The 24,912-nt window shown below is 43.5% G+C and overlaps 1 protein-coding gene across 7 annotated transcripts in view; it reads right to left on the reverse strand.

Moving 5' to 3' along the window:
* Positions 1 to 24,912, reverse strand: part of NAV1 (neuron navigator 1) — a 735,938-nt gene that overhangs the window by 676,156 nt on the left and 34,870 nt on the right. For 5 of the 7 annotated variants that reach the window (XM_075853622.1, XM_075853616.1, XM_075853619.1 and 2 more), the window contains exon 1: positions 1,857 to 2,864. The exons of 1 other annotated variant lie outside the window; for it this stretch is intronic. In XM_075853622.1, the coding sequence (XP_075709737.1) occupies positions 1,857 to 2,367 (511 nt within the window). In that variant the 5' untranslated portion in view covers positions 2,368 to 2,864. Of the gene's footprint in view, positions 1 to 1,856; positions 2,868 to 24,912 lie in introns of those variants that run through there. One more of the 7 variants, XM_075853615.1, reaches the window with a different exon arrangement.

A 24,912-nucleotide genomic window follows, 5' to 3' on the forward strand; every position in this document is an offset into this window, starting at 1 on the left:
CTGAAGGCCAAAACAGGCTCAGTCCTGAAGGGGTTAAAATGGGGCCAGTTGCTTACTGCATCATATGGGTTGTTTTGCCTTCCTCTGGATCAACACTGCAGGATGATAGTACTTATAGCTTTTCTTCAACCTATGTAACTATATGCATGCAGCGGCTACGTTTTGCTGACACAGCCAGGGAAGCAGCCGCAATGAATCTGAAGTCAAATTGCTGTTTCCTCTATTAAAGAGGCTCTGTCACCAGATTCTCAAATCCTTATCTCCTATTGCATGTGATCGGCACTGCAATATAGATAACAGTAACGTTTTTTGTTTTTTTAAACGTTCATTTTTGGCCAAGTTATGAGCTATTTTATATATATGCAAATTAGCTTTGAAATGGACAACTGGGCGTTTTTTTTCGTTATGTGCAACTGGGCGTGTACTGTTTTTAACTGGGCGTGTTTATGTGTATGACGCTGACCAATCAGTGACCAGTCAGCGTCATACACTCCTCAACATGTGCACGCTCCTCTCCTGAAATATTCTGTGCTGCTGTGAACTCTGCTCTTACCATTACGTAGCTCTCAGTCTGTTACCTCTCCTCCACTCCTGTCCTCAATAACACCTTCACATGATTGGCAAGTCACCACCCCGCACAAGATCCTACTGCACGGCTGACAGCCGTCCGCTTTATAGCTAACAGCACGGTTGTGTTGGAAGCGCGCCCTGCTGTCTCACTTAGCAGCTGGGTGTGTTCCCCTCATCTAGCTGCTACGTTCTATCCTGACCGCCGGTGAATTCTCCGTGCGGTCTTCGCAGTGCTGCTACCCCGTTTACCTACGGGAGCAGAACGCGGCTCCTGAAATACTCTGTGCTGCCTTAAACTCTGTGGACAGGTCAGGATCCTGTTTTTTTTAAATGCTGCTGGTTCCCCACACCCAGTTAAAAACACAATACACGCCCAGTTGGACATAACGAAAAAAAAACGCCCAGTTGTCCATTTCAAAGCTCATTTGGATAAATATAAAATAGCTCATAACTTGGCCAAAAATGAACGGTTTTAAAAAAACAAAACGTTACGGTTATCTACATTGCAGGGCCGATCACAAGCAATAGGAGATAGGGGTTTGAGAATCTGGTGACAGAGCCTCTTTAACCGTAACACTCCAACTTGATAAACTAGTAAAATGTGGCCCCTTAGCAGCATCAAGCGTAAACTACTGTATGTCAGAACTGCAGAGATAACTAGTTCCTGTCTTTGTCAGGCCACAGGGACATTTTCTTGTAATCGAACAGAATAAGCAGTCGATCTCACATAACAGCCAAAAAAAGTAAAGCAATATTGTTATTCAAACCAACTGCATACATGAAGTCATAAACCAAATGGTTTACCCCACTAAATGAACCATTTTAAAAAATGTCCAATCCGAACTTCATTATGTATGACTCCGCTTCCCTTAAAATCCCAATACCTGCCATTTGGGCCCCATCTACTGACTCACTTTAGAATACTAAGGGTATGTGCACACACACTAATTACGTCCGTAATTGACGGACGTATTTTGGCCGCAAGTACCGGACCGAACACAGTGCAGGGAGCCGAGATCCTAGAATCATAGTTATGTACGACGCTAGGAGTCCCTGCCTTGCTGCAGGCCAACTGTCCCGTACTGTAATCATGTTTTCAGTACGGGACAGCAGTTCCACGGAGAGGCAGGGACTCCTAGCATCGTACATAAGTATGATGCTAGGAGCCCGGCTCCCTGTACTGTGTTCGGTCCGGTACTTGCGGCCGAAATACATCCGTCAATTACGGACGTAATTAGTGTGTGTGCACATACCCTAACGGTCTCATCATTGTGTTTTGCTCTTACCCAACATCTGACTGAAGAGCAGCTGCTCCAAATCGCCTAGAACAGTCACCACTAATTCAGGATCCACTTTGAGGAATGTCTTCTTGTCGTCAGAAGGTTCCTTTGAAGAATCTTCCACTGAAGTGCCACCAGTGGTTGTGTCTGATGTTTTACTGAGTGGTTTGACCTCAGCATATGGACCACGGGGAATGCGGCTAGGTGTCCTGGGTTGAAGAAGGGAGTGTTCAGAGCGAGATAGTGCCCTAGACATGGCAGGGGATGCCTGCCCCGCAGCATGGTTCCTAGGTGGCGTCACTGTAGATAGGTCATCACACCAGTCAGGGCCACAAAGGCGTAATTTTTTCTCAGCATCAGTCAATACAGAAAGATTGGTAAGGGATCGCTGGCGTCTAAGAGGTGCTCCAGGTAGACGAGACTCATGGGCTGTACTTGAGGGGCCACGAAAAACACGCAGCTCCGCAGAGCGGCCTGGACCCACCCCTGAGGGTGGCTTCACTTTCCTCTGCATCATTACACCTCCTCTTCCTGGGAGATGGAGTGCAGGAGAAATATTAAAAGCCAGGCATATATGTATTAAGGCTTCAATACAGAAAAATAAGGAATAAATGCCAAGCTGGCACACCAGTGGCCTAATATAAATGAGAAATGAGGCTGCAATGTATTATAGAAAAGGACATAGGCAAAATGGAGAAAAATTGTGGGGGGAGACAGATTTTGCAAGGATCGAAAATGGTGGAGAAGACTATAGTATTGATAAAAGGAAGCACGGAGAAAATAATAAACGGAAAAAATAAAAACACAGCATAAGACAGACGCTAGAGAGCGATAGGATGGGGTGAGGAGAGCGACAAATACTAATGACAATAATGAAAGGAATCTACGACCAGCCTTTGCTGCGATTAACGCCAAGTCAGTACCGACCGAAATCGGAAGGGCAGCGTACCCCTTTTTTTGGTCCTAACGGTGCTGGAGCTGAGGGCACTCCCTCCGCTTTCTCCTTCCTCTACGTCTCCGAGGGTACTGAGAGAAAGGGAGGAGGGAGGTAAAGGGAGTGAGGAAGCGTCAGGAAGGAGGAGGGAGAGATAGACGAAGAAAGAAGAGGAGGGACTACAAAGGAGCGGTTAGACACGAGGGACGAAGGAGTCGGAGAGAAAGAACGTGGAGATAGAAAACAGAAGCTCTATCTATTCTGCAGTGTCAGTGTCATTAGGTTCTTTTCCATAGCTTTTAGGACTGTGTATGGATGTAGGTACGGGATTCTCTTGTACAGCCGCGTTTCGACTTAACTATTCGACAAGAGATGGCATTCTGACTGGAAGAACTTAATACCAGGCCAATTTGTGCTTCTCACAATTGACCTTTTATTTTTTCGCTATGCCTTTGTAACGCATTGCCTCGTTATTTTTAGGTTTTGTGGCAGCTACAATTGAATTGAGGGCAGAACCTGTCACTAGCGTCGTTAACAAAACGCAATGTAATCCGTTCATAGAGGCTACTGCACCTCATTGTTTGCGCTAATCGGGCGTTGCCACCTAGAGGGCTAAAGCAGCTATAGCAGTCTCGCCCAAATTCTCGCTGCAGTTTTTACGTATTTCCTATGCATGGTCACAAACATCTGTGGGTTTTATACCAGATATGGAGAAGCCGTCATAACAGCACTGTGCAGTGACTTCTATTTTCTACTCAATGTAGCTTGTGCCCAGGGGTGTAACTAGGAAAGACCGGGCCCCATAGCAAACTTTTGACTCCCCCCGCCCCCCCCCCCAGCTGCCACACACCGCCCACCTAGATAGTGCCCCTGTAGATACTGCCCCCCTGTAGACCGTGCTATACAGCCTCCCCGGTAGACTGTCACACCCCACTTGTAGCTGGCACCCCCACCTCCCCCTGTAGCTATAGACCTAAAGCACCCCCCTGTATATAGTGCTACCCATCCCCTCTCACTTGTATATTCTGCCACACACAGACCCTGTAGATTGCGCCACACACAGCCCCCTGTAGTGTCACAATGCCCTCCCCCCTTGTAAATAGTTTCATACAGCCCCCTTTGTAGATAGTTCCACACATCCCACCTTCTATATAATGTTACACGGCCCTCCCCTTGTATATAGTGCCACACAGCGCCCCTCCCTTGTAGATAGTGCCACACACAGCCCCCTGTAGATAGTGCCACACACAGCCCCCTGTAGATAGTGCCACACACAGCCCCCCCTAGTAGACAGTGCCACACACAGCCCCCCCTAGTAGACAGTGCCACACAGCCCCCCTTGTATATAGTGCCACCCTGCTCCCCCCCCCCTTGTATACAGTGCCACTCTACTCCCCCTTTTATATAATGCTACCCTGCTCCCCCCTGGTATATAGTTCCAACCTAGTCCCCACCCCCCAAAAAAAAATAATATATATTGTACTTACCTTGCTCTCTCCCTGCAACGGACGGAGCGCTTCACAACCTCCAGATGGGTCGCATGCGCAGAGCAGCGTGATGCAGTGATGTCCTCACGCCGGCCTGCACAGGAAGTCTTCCCAGCGCCTTATAGGCTGCAGACATAACGTGGCCTGCAGCCTATAGTATTCAATTGTATCTGTGTCCGGAGTACGCAGATACAAATGAATATGGCTGTCGCTAGCACCGGGGCCCCCTCCGGTCATAGCGACGCCACCGGGCAAGAGGGGGCCCGTACTGCCCGGACCATAAATGTTAGGGGGCGTGGGCCCCGTAGTGGCGTCGCTACCACTGTAGCAGCTTTAATGGATGCTAGCTGCGCCACCGGGCAATAGGGGGGCCGTGTCTGTAGGCGGCACGAGCCCCCTCATGCCGCGGGTCCTGTAGCAGCCGCTATGGCTGCTACAGCGGTAGGTAGTTCACTGATTGGGCCTCCTGTAAGCCCGCACTACAGCACATGTTAGGCTCTAGAATAGTCCGCCTTGTAGTCTGTTATCCAGGGCACTAACACAGAGCAGGCTAGAATTACCTGGTTTAACCCAGAGGCGAAACTTTATGCTCCAGGGCCCCAATGCAAAATCTATAACCGGGCCCCACCTACCATATATCATTTATTATACTTGTGTCTTTTTATGCGGCTGAGGGGCTTTTGGGCCCCCTCATGCTCCAGGGGAGTGCAACTTCTACCTCTGCACTCCCTCGAGCTACGCCCCTGATTTAACCCCATAAAGGCTTTGTCCAACTTTACAACCATTTTTTTGTATTGCCCTATTGCTTCTATAATGAAAAAATAAGCAACTTTCCAAATGGTCTTAAAGGGGTTGTTCGGGATCTAAACATAAGTTTACTATGAGCAGGAAAGCTGATAAACAAAAAACAATACTCGCCTGTTTAAGTCGCCGCCATTATGTTTGTCCCGCTGGTCTCTCTTGACTTCCTTGCAACAATAATGTGCCCTTTATGCATGTGACTGCTGCAGCCAATCACTGGTATTATCGGTGATTCTAGTCAGCATCAGGAGACCTCTGATACCCCTCGTTGGCTGCATCAGTCATGTGCATGAACAGCGCATTACCACTGCAGAACAAATCAACAAACATCGGAGGTGGGGACAACTGGATATCGGCTGCGGGTTAACCCCTTAAAGGAACAGTGTCATCACAAATTTATTTTTCATATGTTAAAGATGTTAGTGCTTTATTAAAAACGTTTATATTTATTTGTGTGTTTGTGTTTTACTTTTTCTTATTTTTACACTTTTTCTTCCCTATGGGGGCTGCCATTTTTTGTTCCATTTCTGTATGTGTCGATTAACGACACATACAGACATGGAATACGGCAGCCACAGTCCCATAGGGACTGCGAACGGCTCCCGTCCCATCCACTTCTGTGTACGCCGTCTGTGTGGGAACTGCGCATGCGCCGCTCCCACACAGTCCAATTTGAAATTGGCGCCGTCCGGCGCCATTTTCCTGTGGACCGGAAGTCGCGGCCGGACAGTAAGATTACTACTTCCGGTCGCGGCTTCCGGACTTGTGCACTTGGACCAGCGGCAGCAGACGGAGCGGACGGGCCGGAGGGAGCCGCGGCGGCAGGAGCAGGTAAGAGATTTCAATGTATGTTCGTGTTTGTGTACGTTTACTATTGTATGTTAACCTTCTACACTGTGTGTTAGCTCAAAAAATGGCGACACAGTGTAGGAGGTTAGACCGTTCAAACCCCTCGTTTATCCCGGCACTAGCCAGGATAAAGGAGGGGGGGGATGCTGAGAGCTCACTAGAGTGAGGGCTTTTTACCCAATTTTGCAATGCTGCAATTTTGGGAATAGCTCCATCTAGTGACCAGCAATGGGAAATATTATAAATTAGAATCTAATTTATAATATTTCCTGACTCGTGAAAAAAATAAAAAAAATTTGAACAATGTTTAATCACCTACACACTAAATGTTTAATTAAAAAAAAAACAACATGTTTTTCTGGCAACACATTCCCTTTAAGGACAGGGCCAATTTTAGCCTTGAGGACAGCGCAATTTTTTTAAAATTTCCCTCTTTGCATCCCGACGCTCATAACGCTTTTATTTTTTGTACGACGTAGTTGTATGAGACTTTGTTTTTTGCGGTACGAGTTGTACTTTATGTACGTACCATTTTTTGGTAAAAATACATTATCGTTTAATTTCTATAAATTTTTAATTAGATTAAAATGCAGAAAAAAAGCAGTTCTGCTGCAGTTTTAATATTTTTTTTTTTTACACCATACACCGATCATGATAAATAATTATATAAATTTGTTGTACAGGTTGTTACGGTCGTGGCGATACCAAATATGTCTATTATTTCATGTTTTGGGACTTATATTTTAAAAAGTTTATTTATTATAAAAAATGTGTGTTTCTGTGTATTTTATTTACTTTTTATTTATTTATTTACCATTATTTTTTTTTTACATTCATTTAACTTTTTTTTTTAATCCCATAAAGGGATTTATCATTTTGATTTTTATTTTGTAACTGTAATGTACTGGCATAGATCTGTATGCCAGTACATTAGCCTGTTAGGGTATGTTCACACGGCCTATTTACGGACGTAAATCGGGCGTTTTTGACCCGAATTACGCCCGAAAATAGCGCCTCCATAGCGCTGACAAACATCTGCCCATTGAAAGCAATGGGCAGACGTTTGTCTGTTCACACGAGGCGTATATTTACGCGCCGCTGTCAAAAGACGGCGCGTAAATAGACGCCCGCGTCAAAGAAGTGACCTGTCACTTCTTTGGCCGTAATTAGAGCCGTTATTCATTGACTCCAATGAATAGCAGCGCTAATTACGCCCGTAATTGACGCGGCGTTCAAGCGCCTGCACATGCCGGTACGGCTGAAATTACGGGGATGTTTTCAGGCTGAAACATCCCCGTAATTTCAGCCGTTACGGACCCCCGCCGTGTGAACATACCCTTACTGATCGTACACAGGCAGTTGTTAGGGCATACCTCAGTATGCCCTAACAACAGGAAATATGTTCAGACAGCCCTGGGGTCCTTCACTGGACCCTGGGCTGTCTGGCCATACGAGTTGTTGGCTTTGATCGCGTCACAGTTATTTTCTGTGACGCGATCAATGTGCAGTCCCCTCTCCTTGAACGCCGCGATCAGCTGTCATCGCGGCGTTCAAAGGGTTAACAGCGGAGAGAAGATGTTTCTCCGCTGTCAGAGCGGGGCCGTGGCTGTGTATTACAGCCGTTGCCCCGCTCTCGATCGCACACACAGAGACGGCACAGACGGCTGTCACACAGGACGAGTATGCTCGTCCTAATGCGCGAAGTGCTCGCTGCTCAGGACGAGCATACTCGTCCTGTGTCGGCAACCAGTTAATGACCCGGTGAGTATTGGTTTGTTTCGTTTTTTTCAACTTTCCTAGTAAGCAAGTATCTAAATATCTGTTTTTTAAAGGGAACCTGTCACCAGCATTTCACCTATTGAACTTTACTTATCCCTCACTGGTCGCTGCTATCAAAAGTTTATTGCCATTATCCCCTCTCCTAAACTCCTCCCCCGACTGTAAATAACGGTCTGCAAACATTTTGCGCCTTTTATCGTAATAATCTGGTGTCCCTTTGTGCGCACCACCAGAAGAGGACATCAATGCACAAGCACGGGATACTGTGTGCGGGGGGAAGGCGAGGAGCTGTCAATCAAAAGTAAGGAGGCCGGGTAAACGCGGAAAGACTTGAGGAATGAAGATATGACTCTTTTCAAACGAAGATTTGACTCTTCATATGAAGATCTGACTCTTTTATGCTCATTAGCATACGGTGTGAGAACACAAAAAAACTGAATACTAAAGCAATGTGATTGGCTGCAGAGGTCACATGGGATGAAATGTCATCCCAGGGGGCCGGACTGCAGGAAAGAGGGAGTTCTGGGTATATATACTTTTTTGTTTTTTCCTGAATTGCGATTTTTGCTGCGCAATCGCTGCGATTCCACTGTAAAAGTCGCAACACTTGGCTTTCTGTTGAGGGTTTTGTTCCCCATTGAATTCAATGGGGAAAACCCGCAATAGAAAAGCAACGAAAACGCAGCATAAATTGACATGCTGCGAAATAAGATTCCACACCGCAGGTCAATTTATTAATGTTTACGCTGCGTTTTTTTCCGCAGCGTGGGCATGAGATTTTCTAAATCTCATCCACTTTGCTGCTACTGTAAATGCTGCGGAATTTCTGCACAGAATTCTGTTGCAGAAATTCTGCAGCATTCACGCTGTGTGGGAACCCGCAGCATGTAATTTTATGTTTTTTGTTTTTTTTTTATATTCCGTCGCAGGTTTTCCACATTGAATTCAATGGGGATGCAAAATCCGTAACAGAAAGCCAAGCACTGCGGGTTTTGCGGTGTAATCACAGCGTTTACGCCGCAAAAATCACACGGAAGAAAAAAAAAATCATACATATCCAGAAGAACGCCCTCCTTCTTCCTGCAGTCCGGTCTCCTGGGATGACGTTTATACCATGTGACCGCTGCAGCCAATCAAAGGCTGCAGCGTCACATGTTCTGAAATGTCATCCAGGGAGGACGGAGCGGATGTCAGAGGAGGGAGGGGGTAAGTATGAACGGCTTTCTTCCGCAGCGGAATTTCCATCCGAAATTTTCTTCGAACGGAATGTTTTGCAGGTTCCAGGTCTGACACGTGATGTTTACGCAGCATATCCATCCCGTGGGAACCCGGCCTTAGGGTGCAGTCACACGTAGCAGATTTGTTGCAGAAATTTCTGCGAGTGAAAATCAGTTCTAGTCATCTGAATGGGGCTGTTTCTGCAGTAGGTGCACGGATTTTTGCAAATTCCATTCAGCATGCTCTGATTTCCATGCAGAAAATGTTCAGCAGCATGTGGGTGAGATTTTTTTAAAATCTCATCCACTTGCCTGCAACAGTCTTCGGCTGCGGAGTTTTTACCCACAAATCCGAACTTAAAGTCTGCAACAAACTCACTACGTGTGCTGGGGGCTTTTAAGGGGTTATCCTACAAAAAAACCTTTATAACCTATCCACAAGATAGGTGAAAAATGTTTTAACACTGGGGCCCCAACCAGTGGGACCCCCATGATCATTAGTAATGGGATCCCAAGCCCCCCTTTGATCCTCACTGTACGGGCGTTGATCATGCTGGCGCTTTGCTGCTCCATTTGTTGTCTATAGGGCTTGACGGAAACAGACAAGTGCGGCAGGGGATAACCCTTTTGATTTAAACTTTTTCTATTATCAATATGTGTCTACAGCTCCTATGCAGAGCTGTGTCTGCATGGTGGTATAAATTAAAGTGAATATGACTGCAGGTTTACACTACACAGAGTTTGTTTGTAGTCTGCTACCATGGAGACAGCCTGTTTTTAACCCCATCCATTGCTGACTGTTTGTCTCTTAAATTTTTTTTCTTTTACATTCCTAATTTCTTTTAGTCCTATATATGAACTTAAAATTTCAACTATAGTTTTGTGCTTTGCCTTGCCAGCATATTGCGGCTGTGCATAGAAATATGCACAGGTGCATAAAGTATGTTCACACGTGGCAGATTAGTTTCAGATATTTCTGTGACTACAAATCCATTTCATCAGTCAAACCTGCTGAATGTGAACATACCCTGAGGCCGAGTTCCCACGGGTCGTATATGCTGCGTAAAAACTATGCAGCGTATCCGACCTGGAACACGCAGCACATTCAGTCCGTAAAACCACACTGTTGTGCGGTTTTTCGGACAGAATTTCCGCTGCGGTGAGCAGCGTAGAAATAAAAAAAAAAAAAGTCCATACTTACCTAGGTCGTTGTCATGGTGACGAATCCCTCCGTGGATGTCCGGCCTCCCTGGATGACGCTACAGCCAATGTAGGAAGAAGCAGGGAGTTCTGAGTAAGTATGAACCTTTTTTCTTCCAGATTTGGGATTTTTGTGGCGGAATCGCTGTGATTTTCCGCTGCAAAAGCCGCAACACTCGGCTTTCTGTTGCGAGTTTTGCATCCACATTGAATTCAATGTGGGAAAACTCGCAACAGAAAAGCAATGAAAACGCACCATAAATTGACATGCTGCGGATTTAAATTCAGCACCGCAGGTTAATTTATTTACGTTTACGCTGCTTTTTTTTCCACCACGTGGGCATGAGATTTTCTAAATCTCATCCACTTTGTTTCTACTGTAAATGCGGAGTTTCCGCACAGAATTCCGTTGCGTTTATGCTTCATGAGAACCCGGCCTAAGTGTGCAGTCACACGCAGCAAATTTTGTTGCAGAAATTGTCTGCGACTGCAGCAGGTGCATGGATTTCTGCAAGTTCCATTCAGATGAATGGAACGGATTTTCAGTCGCAGAAACTTTCCTCAACAGAATCTGCCACATGTGACTGCACTCTAATTACGACATACTACAAATATACCCTAAGGCATTTACAAGAAACAGCCCTGGGGACCTTTGTGAGATCCTGGCATGTCTTTCTGGTAACTACAGCCCCAGTGTTTAGAAGGGGGAGGTCACTAATTTGTAGAGTGCTACTATCACGTTTGATCGCAGCACTGAAGGGGTTAGTTACAAGTATCAATGTTTTCTTCGGTCCCGGGAGTAGCGGTGGAAGCAGGGCTGTGTATTTGGCCCCGCTCTGCTGCTGATTATTGCAGGTACACTGGAAGTACTCATGAGCTCATCGATGATAACTGACAGAGAACCAACAAAGTAGGACACTTGGATTTCTGCCGCAGATGTGCCATTGGATCTTTGCAATATGCTATCACCATCATGAGAATACCCCAAAGGGCTAGTTCAGACATGCCTTATTTATTTATTTTTAACCAAAACTTGCATTAGATTCAAAAGCGGCAGTGATAATCTTTCCTAAAAGGGGATTTCCCACAGAGGACATTTATCACCTATTCAAATGACTGAAGTGAGTTGGAAAGGAGCGGTGATCACGCATGCAGCCTGCTTCTCCTTTTCAATGTCTATGGGGCTGACTGAGTACATCGCTCTTGCTCAGGACCCCCGTTCTAGTGATCGGCTGGTCCCCCAAGCGATCAGACATACACTACTGTTCAAAAGTTTGGGGTCACCCAGACAATTGTGTTTTCCATGAAAACTCACACTTATATTTATCAAATTGCTTGCAAAATGACTAGAAAATATAGTCAAGACATTGACAAGGTTAGAAATAATGATTTTTATTTGAAATAATAATTTTCTCCTTCAAACTTTGCTTTCGTCAAAGAATGCTCCATTTGCAGCAATTACAGCATTGCAGACCTTTGGCATTCTAGCTGTTAATTTGCTGAGGTAATCGGGAGAAATGTCAACCCATGCTTCCAGAAGCCCCTCCCACAAGTTGGATTGGCTTGATGGGCACTTCTTGCGTACCATACGGTCAAGCTGCTCCCACAACAGCTCTATGGGGTTGGGATCTGGTGACTGCGCTGGCCACTCCATTACAGATAGAATACCAGCTGCCTGCTTCTTCCCTAAATAGTTCTTGCATCATTTGGAGGTGTGCTTTGGGTCATTGTCCTGTTGTAGGATGAAATTGGCTCCAATCAAGCGCTGTCCACAGGGTATGGCATGGCGTTGCAAAATGGAGTGATAGCCTTCCTTATTCAAAATCCCTGTTACCTTGTACAAATCTCCCACTTTACCAGCACCAAAGCAACCCCAGACCATCACATTACCTCCACCATGCTTGACAGATGGCGTCAGGCACTCTTCCAGCATCTTTTCAGTTGTTCTGCGTCTCACAAATGTTCTTCTGTGTGATCCAAACACCTCAAACTTCGATTTGTCTGCCCATAACACTTTTTTCCAATCTTCCTCTGTCCAATGTCTGTGTGCTTTTGCCCATATTAATCTTTTCCTTTTATTAGCCAGTCTCAGATATGGCTTTTTCTTTTCCACTCTGCCCTGAAGGCCAGCATCCCGGAGTCGCCTCTTCACTGTAGACGTTGACACTGGCGTTTTGCGGGTACTATTTAATGAAGCTGCCAGTTGAGGACCTGTGAGGCGTCTATTTCTCAAACTAGAGACTCTAATGTACTTGTCTTGTTGCTCAGTTGTGCAGCGGGGCCTCCCACTTCTCTTTCTACTCTGGTTAGAGCCTGTTTGTGCTGTCCTCTGAAGGGAGTAGTACACACCGTTGTAGGAGATCTTCGGTTTCTTGGCAATTTCTCGCATGGAATAGCCTTCATTTCTAAGAACAAGAATGTACTGTCGAGTTTCACATGAAAGCTCTCTTTTTCTAGCCGTTTTGGGAGTTTAATCGAACCCACAAATGTAATGCTCCAGATTCTCAACTAGCTCAAAGGAAGGTCAGTTTTATAGCTCCTCTAAACAGCAGAACTGTTTACAGCGGTGCTAACATAATTGCACAAGGGTTTTCAAGTGTTTTCTAATCATCCATTAGCCTTCTAACACAGTTAGCAAACACAATGTACCATTAGAACACTGGAGTGATGGTTGCTGGAAATGGGCCTCTATACACCTATGTAGATATTGCATTAAAAACCAGACGTTTGCAGCTAGAATAGTCATTTAGCACATTAGCAATGTATAGAGTGTATTTTTGCTTAATTTAATGATTCTCTTCATTGAAAAAAACTGCTTTTCTTTAAAAAAATAAGGACATTTCTAAGTGACCCTAAACTTTTGAACGGTAGTGTATATCCCCTATCCTATGGGTAGCTTATAAATGTCTTTCATGGAACTACTTCTTTAACCGCTTCCCGATCGGCCACAGTAAATTCACGTCGGCGCTTGCTGGGCTCTGTGCAGCGCCGACGTGAATTCACGGTGGGTGTTAAAAGCGCGATCCGGGTGTCTCAGAGTAGCGCTGACACTCGGATGGCGCCTCTGGTCCCGGAGACATGACCGGGACCTAATTGGTTCAGGTCCCGGTCATGTGATCGCATGGAATGATTGTTGTAGCAATGAACTGGAAAGTTTGTTGCTACAACAATCTTTCCCGGGGACCGATTGCAGATGCTGCAAAACCGGGGGCCATACTACAGCCCCTGGGTCTGCCATGCACGGCAGCCTATGAGAACCAGCCAGAGGCCGGTCCTCATAAGCTTCCTGTCAGTGTGACTCTCGGCGTCACACTGACAGTTTATAATACGTTACACTACCTAGCTAACAAAAAAAATAAAAAAACAATGTCAGAATCACTATTTTTTTTGGTCATCAACGCTCCAAAAATATAGAATAAAAAGTGATCAAAAAGTCGCATGTATCCTAAAATAGTACCAATAAAAACTACAACCCGTCCCGCAAAAAACAAGCCCTTACACAGCTTTTTTGACTGAAAAATAAAAGTTATGGCTCTCAGAATATGGTGACACAAAAAAGAAATAATTTTATCGAAAAGTTATTTTATTGCGCAAACGCCACAAAACATAAAAAAACGATATACATCTGGTATCGCCGTAATCGTATCGACCCGCAGAATAAAGTAAAATGTCATTTATAGGCACGGTGAAAAGTGTAAAAAAAAAAAAGACAAACATTGTCAGAATTTGTTTTTTTGTCACTTTGCTTGCCAAAAAAAATCTAATAAAAAGTGATAAAAAAAATCACATGTACCCTAAAATGTTACCATTGAAAACTACAGATTGTCCCTCAACAAATAAGCCCTCGCATGGCTCCGGTGAAGAAAAAATAAAAAAAGTGGATAAGATCAGGCGCCATTTATCAGTGTGACATTGGCCACATATCTGCGGATTATTATTTATTTACCAAATTATTATACCCTCTTATTATGTCCTGATGTACTCTGCCCAATTTACACATACCCCCACATCATAAACTGAAATACCAGAAAAACCCCAAACAGAACAGTTACCAAGCAAAATCTGCGCTCCAAAAGCCAAATTGCGCTCCCTCCCTTCTGAGCCCCACAGCGTGCCCAAACACCAGCTTACGTCCACATATATAATATTTTATATCCGGGAGAACACGCTCAACATTGTATGAGGTATTTGTCTTCAGTGGCACAAACTGGGCACAACATATTGTGCATTAAAATGGCATATCAGTGGAAAATTTTAATTTTCACTTTGCACAATCCGCTGCGCATTAACACCTTCGCACACCACGACTTAATAGCATGTCGTGGTGCGGGGGGTTATATATGGAGCGGGCTCATGCGCTGCACCCGCTCCATATTCTGCAGGTGTCAGCTGTGTATTACAGCTGACACCCGGGACTAATGGACAGGAACAGCGATCGTGCTGTTACAGGAGTCTGTAAAAATCATATAATACTGCAATACATTAGTATTGCAGTGTATTGTACCAGCGACCTAATGATCGCTCGTTCCAGTCCCCTAAAGGGACTTTTGGGAGGTTTCCACTGTTTTGGTACCTCAGGGGCTTTGCAAATGCAACATGACACCCGAAAACCATTCCAGCTAAATTTGAGCTCAAAAAGCCTAATATTGTTCCTTCCATTCTGAGTCTTGCCGTGGGTCCAAAAAGCAGTTTATTACCACATATGGCATATTGCTGTAATCAGGACAAATTGCTTTACAAATTTTGGGGTGATTTTTCTCCTTTCTTCATTGTAAAAATTAAACATTTCTATGTTTTTTCAGAAAAAAGTAGATTTTCATTTTCACAGCCTAATTCCACTAAATTCAGCAAAAAAACTGTGGGGTCAAAATGCTAACTACACCCCTAGAAAAATTCCTTGAGGGGTGTCGTCTTCAAAATGGCGTCACATTTGGGGGGGTTCCACCGGTTTGCTCCCTCCAGGGCGTTGCAAACGCGACATGGTACTGAAAACGAATCCAGCACAATCTGTGCTTCAAAATCCAAATGGCGCTCCTTCCCTTCTGAGCTCTGCCGTGGGTCCAAACAGTAGTTTAGTACCACATATGGGGTATTGCTGTAATCGGTAGAAGTAGCTTTACAAGTTTTGGGGTGCTTTTTTATTCTTTATTCCTTGCAAATATATATATTTTTTTATATTTTGTCAGAAAAAAAGTAGATTTTCACTTTCACAGGCAAACTCCAATAAATATAGCAGAAGACTTGTGGGGTCAAGATGCTAACTATACCCCTAAATAAATTCCTTGAGGTGTGTAGTTTCCAAAACCGTGTCACTTTTGGGGGATTTCCACTGTTTTGGCACTACAAGACCTCTTCAAACCCGACATGGTGCCTAAAATATATTCTAAAAAAAGGAGGCCCCAAAATCCACTAGGTGCTCCTTTGTTTCTGAGGCCTGTATTTCAGTCCATTATCACACTAGTGCCACATGTGGGATATTTCTAAAAACTGCAGAATCTGGGCAATAAATATTGTGTTGCGTTTCTCCGATAAAACCTTCTGTGTTACAGAAAAAAATGTATTACAAATGAATTGCAGCAAAAAAAAAAAAATTTGTCGATTTCTCCTCTACATTGCTTTAATTCCTGTGAAACGCCTAAAGGGTTAAGAAACTTTCCGAATGCTGTTTTGAATACTTTGAGGGGTGCAGTTTTTAATATGGGGTGATTTATGGGGTCTATCTAGTACATAAGGCCCTCAAAGCCGCTTTAGAACTGAACTGGTCCCCGTAAAAATAGCCTTTTGAAATTTTCTTGAAAATGTGAGATATTGCTGCTAAAGTTCTAAGTCTTGTAACGTCCTAGAAAAATAAAATACTGTTCAAAAACTATGCAAATATAAAGTAGGTATATGGAATATGTGAAATAGTAATACCGCACAAAATAGTTACTATCTGTTTTACAAGCAGATACATTTAAAATTAGAAAAATCATAATTTTTGCAAATTTTCTCTAAATTTTGGTGTTTTTCACAAATAACCAATGAATTTATTGACCAAATTTTTCCACTAACATAAAGTACAATATGTCACGAAAAAACAATCTCAGAATCGCTTGGATAGGCAAAAGCATTCCAGAGTTATTACCACATAAATTGACACGTCAGATTTGCAAAAATGGGGCTGGTCCTGAAGGCCAAAATGAGCTCGGTCTTGAAAGGGTTAAGGGTAGAAACACACACGACGTATTCAGTGCGGATACACTGCGTTAGGCTGCGCAGCGTATCCGCCCTGAACACCGCAGGGAATGCCGTCCGAAAAATAGCACCACATTGTGATTAGTTTTTCCGGTGGAATTTCCGCTGCGAAGCGGCGCCGGAAAAATAAAAGAAAACTCATACTTACACCCTCCCTCCTCTCTGAGCGTAGTCCGGCCTCCTGGGATGACATTGCAGGCCATGTGAACACATGGCCTGCAAACGTCATCCCAGGAGGCCGGACTGGAGAAGAAGCAGGGAACTCTGGGTAAGTACAACTTTTTTTAACTTGCAATTTTTGCGGCGCATCGCGGTGATTCCGCCGCAAATATCGCAACACACACTTGTTTTTTTGCGGGTTTAAGCACCCCATTTAATTCAATGGGTAAACTCGCAACACAAGAGTTGCATATCTGCAGAATTAGTTGACATGCTGCGATGGAAGTAACCGCACCGCAGGTCAATTTATGTGTGGTGTTATCGGCGGATATTTACCTCAGTGTGGGGATGAGATTTGTTGGAATCTCACCCACACTGCTGGTACTGTAAAACGCTGCGGATTTTGCATTAGGGTAGGAACACACAACGTAAACACTGCGAATGTGTTGTGGAAAATCCGCAGTGTTTACGTTGTGTGTTCCTACCCTAATGCCTCATGCACATGACCGTATCAATGTGCACGTCCGTGATTTTCAGGTCGGCTGGCCGCGGAGTGTCACCCACGAGCCGCCCGCAAATCGCGGGCTGTGCAAGTGGCCATGTCCATTATTTACTATGAGCCTGGACCGCAGAACACGGCCGTAGTAAGACATGTCCGCTCTTTCTGCGGTCCAGGCTCCTGGGCCATGCATGGACCGTGGAAACCACGGTCGTGTGCATGGGACCGCAATTCACCTGTGCATTTTTGGGGGAATTGCGGCCTCAAATGCACGTTCGTGTGCATGGGGCCTTAGAATGTATTTACATGAGGTAATTTCGTTGTGGTATTATCTTTTTTTATTTTTTTTTATGTGCCGCGGTTTTTATAGTTACAAAATTAGGCCTCATGCACACGAACGTGCTTTTGCGGCCGAAAATCCACAGGAGAATTGCGGCCCCATTCATTCCTATGGGGCCATGCAAATGGTCCGTGCATGGCCCAGGAGCCCGCACCGCAGAAAGAACTGGCAAGCCTTATTACGGCCATGTTCTGCGGTCCGGGCTCATTGAAAATAATGGGCACGGCCTGCGTTTTGCGGGCGTCTCGCGGCTGTCACTCCGTGGCCGACGCAAAAATCACGGCAGTGCACATGGCTACGGTCGTGTGCATGAGGCCTTATACTTAAACTGCTGTTTTGTTTTGTTTTTTTTTACAATCATTTTGTTGTGATTTTGCAATTGAAAAAAAAGGATGCATCACAGTTTTTTCATTTTCTTAGAAAGTCATGATTTTTTTATTTTTCCATCAATGTAGCCATATAAAAGCTTGTATATTGCAGGATGAGTTTTTTTTATTTATGGTAACTTTTTAGGGTACATATAAGGTATTGAACAACTTAATTTTTAGTGGGTCTATGTATGTATAATCCATATTTATTTCATTTTCTTAAGAAAATTACAACAAAATGCATAACAAAATTGTACTATCTAATAAAAGATTACAATCCAATATAACATGGGAGTCATTAGTTTAATCTATACAGTTTAATAAGAGGCATGTTGAAGAATGTCGTAGCACAGCCTTGTCATAGTTGCTGTTAAAACATTGATCACATATACAGTACAACAAAAACAGTTTATATTAGAGTCTGTAGTCCAGTATAGCCTTGGATTAACCCCTAGGCACACCACGACGCAATTGTACATCCGGGTGGCCAGTGTCTTAGGACGTACAGTTACTGCGCGGTTCCCGGTGCACACTGGCGACACTGGCGACGACCGTGCACCAGGAGGCCAGCTGTCCCCGACAGCTGACACTCCACTGTAGTAATGGCCTCCTTGTCTGCCATGTACGGAAGCCTATCAGGACCAGCCTCCTGATAGACTTCCTGTCACAGGAAGTCACTGTGTCGTTCCCAATGCACACTGTCGGTGACCGTGTCAATGACTGAATCGGGATGTCAGCTGTCCCTGACAGCTGACACTCCACTGTTGCTGATCAGCGGCTCATCGCCGCTGATTTAGTCAGTTAACCCGTTAGATGTGGCGCTTGATTGAGATTGTCGCATTTAGGGGGTTTGTAGCACATCAGCAGCCCCCATGCAAGTGTCGTTCCCAATGCACACTGTCGGTGACCGTGTCAATGACTGAATCGGTCAGACAGTATAACGCGAACATAATACAGACATCACATACACAAACATAACTTACCTGCTCCAGCCTCCGCTGCTGCCTCCGATCCTACTCCTCGCGTCTTCGCTGCCTGGAACATATGTCCGGAAGCCGCGACCGGAAGTAGTCATCTTACTGTCCGGCCGCGGCTTCCGGTCCACATGACAATGGCGCCGGATGTCGCTCTGCCGAAGACCTTCCTTTTGGACTGTGTGGGAGCGGCGCATGCGCTGTTCCCACACAGACGGCGTACACTATAGTGAATGGAACGGCTCCCGTTCGCATTCTCTATGGGGATGTATGTGCCGTATTCCGTATTGCATCTCTGTGTGTGCCGTTAATCGACACAAAAAATGGCAGCCCCCATAGTGAAGTAAAAGTAAAACACAAAAACACAAATAAATAAAATGTATTTTAATAACACATTAAAAGCAAATTTATATTAAAAAAAATTTTTCGCGACACCTTCCCTTTAACTGCGCATGGTACTCTTTCACTCCTGAGCCTGGTCGAATGTTCAGGCAAAATATTAGGGCCAGTTTTAGAGTGTTTCTAAAACTGGGAAAAACCGCATAATAATTAGAGCTGTCTTGTTATGGTGGCACAAGCTGGGCACCAAGTATTGGCATATCTATAAAAATCAGGTTTTCACTCTGCAACATCGAGTGCACGCTAATTTCTGCAAAACACCTGCGGGGTTAACATGCTCACTACACCCCTCCCGCAAGAAATAAGTCCTCACACCACTCTAAAAAATTTTGAGCTAATGCTACGTCTTATTGAAGAAAAATGATTTTTTTTATTTTCACTGCCCAACTCTAATAATATCTATGAAACCCCTGTGGGGTCAAAATGCTCACTACACCCCTACATGAATTCCTTAAGTGGAATCACTTTTTGGCCGTTTTCACTGTTTTGGTCCCTCAGGAGCTTTGCAAATGCGACATAGCCTCCGCAAACCATTCCTGCTAAATTTGAGCTCTAAAAGCCAAATGGCGCTGTTTCCTTTCTAAGCCCTGCTGTGTGTCCAAACAGCTGTTTATGACCACATAGGGGATATTGTTTTACTTGGGAGAAATTGGTTTACAAATGTTGCTTTTTCTCCCTTAGTCCTTGTGGAAATGAAAAAAAATCAGCCAAACCTATATTTTTCTTTGAAAATCTACATTCTTTTAGTTTCACAGCGTACTTCCAATTATTTCTGCCAAAAACCTGTGGGGTCAAATTGCTCACTATACCCCTAGATAATTTCCTCAAGGGGTATATTTTCAAAAATGGGGTTACTTGTGGGGGGTTTCCACTGTTTTGTCCCCTCAGGGGTTTTGCAAACGCAACATGTCCATTCCTGCTAAATTTGAGCTCCAAAAGCCAAATGACGCTCTTTCACTTCTATGCCCTGCTGTGTGTCCAAACAGTTGTTTATGACCACATATGGGGTATTGTTTCACTCGGGAGAAATTGCTTAATAAATGTTGCGGTGCGTTTTCTCCTTTAGTCCTTGTAGAAGTAAGAAAGAAAATTAAAGAAAGAATTTAAAAAGAAGAAATTAGCTAAACCTACATTGTCATTGAAAAAATTTTTTAATTTTAATTTTCACAGCCTAATTTCAATAATTTCTTCAATAAACCTGTGGGTTCAAATTGCTCACTATACCCCTAGATAATTTCCTTGAGGGGTGTAGTTTCGCGAATGGGGTAACTTTTGGGGGATTTCCACTTTTTTGGCACCGCAGGATATATTCTAATAAAAAGGAGGCCCAAAATCCACTAGGTACTCTTTTGATTCTGAGGCCTGTGCTTCAGTCCATAAGCACACTAGAGCCACAAGTGGGATATTTCCTAAAACTACAGAATCTGGGCAATAAATAATGAGTTGCATTTCTCTGGTATAACTTTCTGCGTTACAAAAAAAAAATTGATTAAAAAGTAATTTCTGAAAAAAAAAATGAAATTTGTAAATTTCACCACTACTTTGCTTCAATTCCTGTGAAACGTCTAATGCGTTAAGATACTTTCTAAATGCTGTTTTGAATATTTTGATGGGTGACGTTTTTTAATGGTGTGACTTATTGAGGGTTTCTAATATATAAGGCCCTCAAAGCCACTTCAGAACTGAACTGGTCCCTGCAAAAATAGCCTTTTGAAAATGCGAGAAATTGCTGCAAAAGTTCTAAGCCTTGTAACATCCTAGAAAAATAAACGGATGTTCAAAAAACGATGCCAATCTAAAGTAGACATATGGGAAATGTTAATTAGCAACTATTTTGTGTGGTATTACTATCTCTCTTGCAAGCATGTAGATTTAAATGTAGAAAAATGCTAATTTTTAAAAATTTTCGCTTCATTTTGGTGTTTTTCACAATTAAATACTGAATGTATTGAGCAAATTTTGCTAGTAACATAAAGTCCAATGTGTCACAAGAAAACATTCTCAGAATCGCTTAGATAGGTAAAAGCATTCCAAAGTTACCAGTTAAAGTGAAACATGTCCGATTTGAAAAATGAGGTTCGGTCAGGAAGGTCAAAAAAGGCCAAAGCGGGAAGGGGTTAATACCTGTGATAAACCCTGTAAGATAGAACAGGAAAGAGAGTAGGAGACTAAGTTAAAGGGATTGTCCATTTTTTTTTTTTTTTTTTTAAATTTATGGAGTAGGAAATCACACTGTTTTCTAATGTACGTGTATTAGAAATTCTACTCGCATACCTTTCTTATACCAGTCTAGGTAGGCGCTTGTCTCTTCACAATAGAATGGTATAGCCTGCTGATTAGTCCTGTGTTATGCTTCCGTAAGCTAAATGAATAGGACTAAATATGGCATCTGTCATGTGACCCCCCCCCCCTCTTACACACACACATCATATGGCTCCTAGCATTCAGTTAGCAACAACGGCATACATGTGTTGGGGCAACGTAGACGACACTGGTCTAAGTGAACAGGACTAATGATGAACAACTACTTCACGGACAGTGTATTTACTTGTATAAAATGGCTGCCTGTCTCTAGGTATTGTCATGTTATTAATAAAGCTAACTACAAAAAAAAACAGCAGACAATGGGGAAGATTTACTTTACTAAGGCTTCATTCACATATCCGTGTGAAAGTGATTAGAATATGTTTAGAAGATAACATTTTGCATGGACTCCATCTTGTATGGTAGGCGTCCATTTTGGATCGTTGGAATCCATCTTTTGGCCTGAAGGAGCCATCTTGAGATTAATAAGTAAAAAGTAAATGTCAGCAGATGTCCTGAAGCAATTCTATGTTGTGTTCTTGAATTGAATGTTTTATTACTCCTGTAAGGAGCAGATCAAATAGCCTTGGCCGAATGAACAATGACATTGTTTACCATGAGGGAAGGGGATTCAGCCCTCTGTTTAAATGATTTAAACTTATCTGCAGTCTCCATTCTCTAGTGAGATAAGAAGGAGACAAATTAACTTGTGTCTCTGAAATGTGTGTCTTCCCATGGGACAAGGTTCAGGGCGCTTGGAGGGTGAAGAATTATTATAATGCATTGAAATATTCTCATTGGCTGAATCAGAGTCATTATCATATTGTAGATGATTGGCTGAAACGAAAGCCTACACCTTTCCTGTCATTATACTTATATACTTGTTTGGATCAATAAAGAGCAGAGAAGGATTTTGAGCATACAAGCATGGTCTCTTGTGTCATCTTTTCTCTCAGATATATATATCTATTACCTATGATTTGGAAACTGGGTAAATCACTGGAGGGCGGGTATCGGTCGACATACCCATTACAAATTTCAGTCTAATATATTTTGGCCCATGATTGCGTTAACAGTTTTTGGTGCCGAAAACGCGGGAGATTGCTTGTCTGATACGCTGTCGCTGGAGGCCTAATGGCATTTGCATCAGTGAATATCAAAAACCGGCCGGTACGTAAGAAGCTTATTCTTACAAACATGATTCACTCATTCATTGCCGAGGCCGGAATTAGCGGTCATGACGTCACATCTCCTGATACGCAGTGTTTATCCAGCAGGTATGTTGAACGCTTTTAGTGTGATGAATGATTGCAGATACGTACGTTATCTTGAGTTGTTGTACAGATGTGTGACTATGAGAACATTTTTGCCGGCATTGAATATTGAAATTGTTACGATTGTAAGAACGGAAGCTGTAAGGAGTGAGTGCGTGACCCCCTCATGTGGAATGTGATGACGTAGGACAAAAAATAGAGAGAAACTTGTGTAGAAGTAGTGTGAATCCATGGCGTACATCTGTCTGTGCAAGATGAGGAAGCTGAATGTGGTGTAGTGAACTTGCAATGAACTGTGTATTGTTATAGGTCTGTTGAAAATTGTATTTATTATTTGGCTGTTGTGTAGAAACTGTTAAAGGAACAGTGTCACCCCAATTTTTTTTTTAATATGTTAAAGATGTTAGTGCTTTATTAAAAACGTTTGGATTAATTTGTGTGTTTGTGTGTTACTTTTTTTTATTTTTACACTTTTTCTTCCCTATGGGGGCTGCCATTTTTTTTTCCATTTCTGTATGTGTCGATTAACGACACATACAGACATGGAATACGGCAGCTCCAGTCCCATAGGGACTGCGAACGGGGCCCGTTCCATCCACTATCGTGTACGCCGCTGTGTGGGAACGGCGCATGCGCCGCTCCCACACAGTTCAATTTGAAATGCGCACCGTCCGGCGCCATTTTCCTGTGGACCGGAAGTCGCGGCCGGACAGTAAGATTACTACTTCCGGTCGCGGCTTCCGGACTTGTGCACATGGAGCAGCGGCAGCAGACGGAGCGGATGGACCGGAGGGAGCGGCGGCGACTGGAGCAGGTAAGTTATTTCTATGTATGTTCGTGTTTCAGTGTGTTTACTACTGTATGTTAACCTTCTACACTGTGTGTTAGCTCAAAAAATGGCGACACACAGTGTAGGAGGTTAGACCGTTCAAACCCCTCGTTTCTCCCGGCACTAGCCAGGATAAAGGAGGGGGGGATTCTGAGAGCTCACTAGAGCGAGGGATTTTTACCCAATTTTGCAGCATAAAGCAATGTGGTTGCTTTACCACATGCAATGCTGCAATTTTGGGAATGGCTCCATCTAGTGACCAGTGCTGGGAAATATTATAAATTGAATCCAATTTATAATATTTCCTGACTCGTGAAAGAAAGAAATAAAATTAGAACAATGTTTAATCACCTTTACACTAACTGTTTAACTAAAAAAAAAAAAACATGTTTTGCTGCCAACACATGTCCTTTAAGGATCAAAGGGGAATGTTTTCCTGTTGCCTGGTTGTTCTGAGGGAGCCGAGTATCAGGGACGCCTGACTTGGCAACTGTCCGAATAGACAGACTACGAGTTTATAGCAGAGAGTTGCGAACATAGACAGACTGCGCGAGTATAGCAGAGAGTCGCGGATAGACAGACTGCGCGTTTATAGCAGAGAGTCTGGGACAGAAAAGTTGGATATTCAGAGGTGATATCCAGTAGTATCATTAGGACTTCTGTGGTTAAGTCCTGATAATGGAGAACTTGGAGAGCAGAGCAACAGGGGAAGCTCCGTAGTGTGATATACAGCCAAAGATTATTGTGACAAACAGGGGATGAAAACGCTATAACAACTAAAAGGGGTTCTGTAATAATAGGTTCTTTGTCAGGATTGTAGTAGTCAAATGAATATATATGAAAGTGCATGTGAGATGTGTGATAAGAGTGTATGTACCATTACCCAGTGCAATAGGGAAAACTTTTTTTTTTTTATCAAATCTGTTTTTTATTTTTCAAAAGAGTAAAACAAACATAAAAGCAAATAACATATCTGTGCCCATGTGCAACATGGGATTAGAAACATACATACAGGCCATCAGCTTCATGTAATTTGTACATTGTCCCAATAGGTAAGATCAAAGAGACAAGCATTTCAAGCCCATTAAGACATAAATACAAATTTAAAGAAATCATGGTACAATAGGGGAGGTGAGAAAAACCAGGGTAAAGGTGGGGGGGGGGGGGTGAAGTTAACAAGATTATACAGCTTACAGGTATTTGTCATTACAGCTCTTTTCAAACTAATTTTAATACAAAAATTTTCAGTTTACTGTGCATCTCATACCTAAGTTTATACACCATCAATGTGTGCTCTTTCTGTAATGTAGCCATGGTCTCCAAGTGTTTAAACATTTTTCATGAGTGTGTTCTTGCCAGCTGGTCAACTCCTCCAAACTACAAATCTGCTGAACCTTATCCAACCATTGTGTTTT

The sequence above is a fragment of the Rhinoderma darwinii genome, chromosome 2, assembly GCF_050947455.1.
Source record: "Rhinoderma darwinii isolate aRhiDar2 chromosome 2, aRhiDar2.hap1, whole genome shotgun sequence".
Classification (NCBI taxonomy): Eukaryota; Metazoa; Chordata; class Amphibia; order Anura; family Rhinodermatidae; genus Rhinoderma; species Rhinoderma darwinii.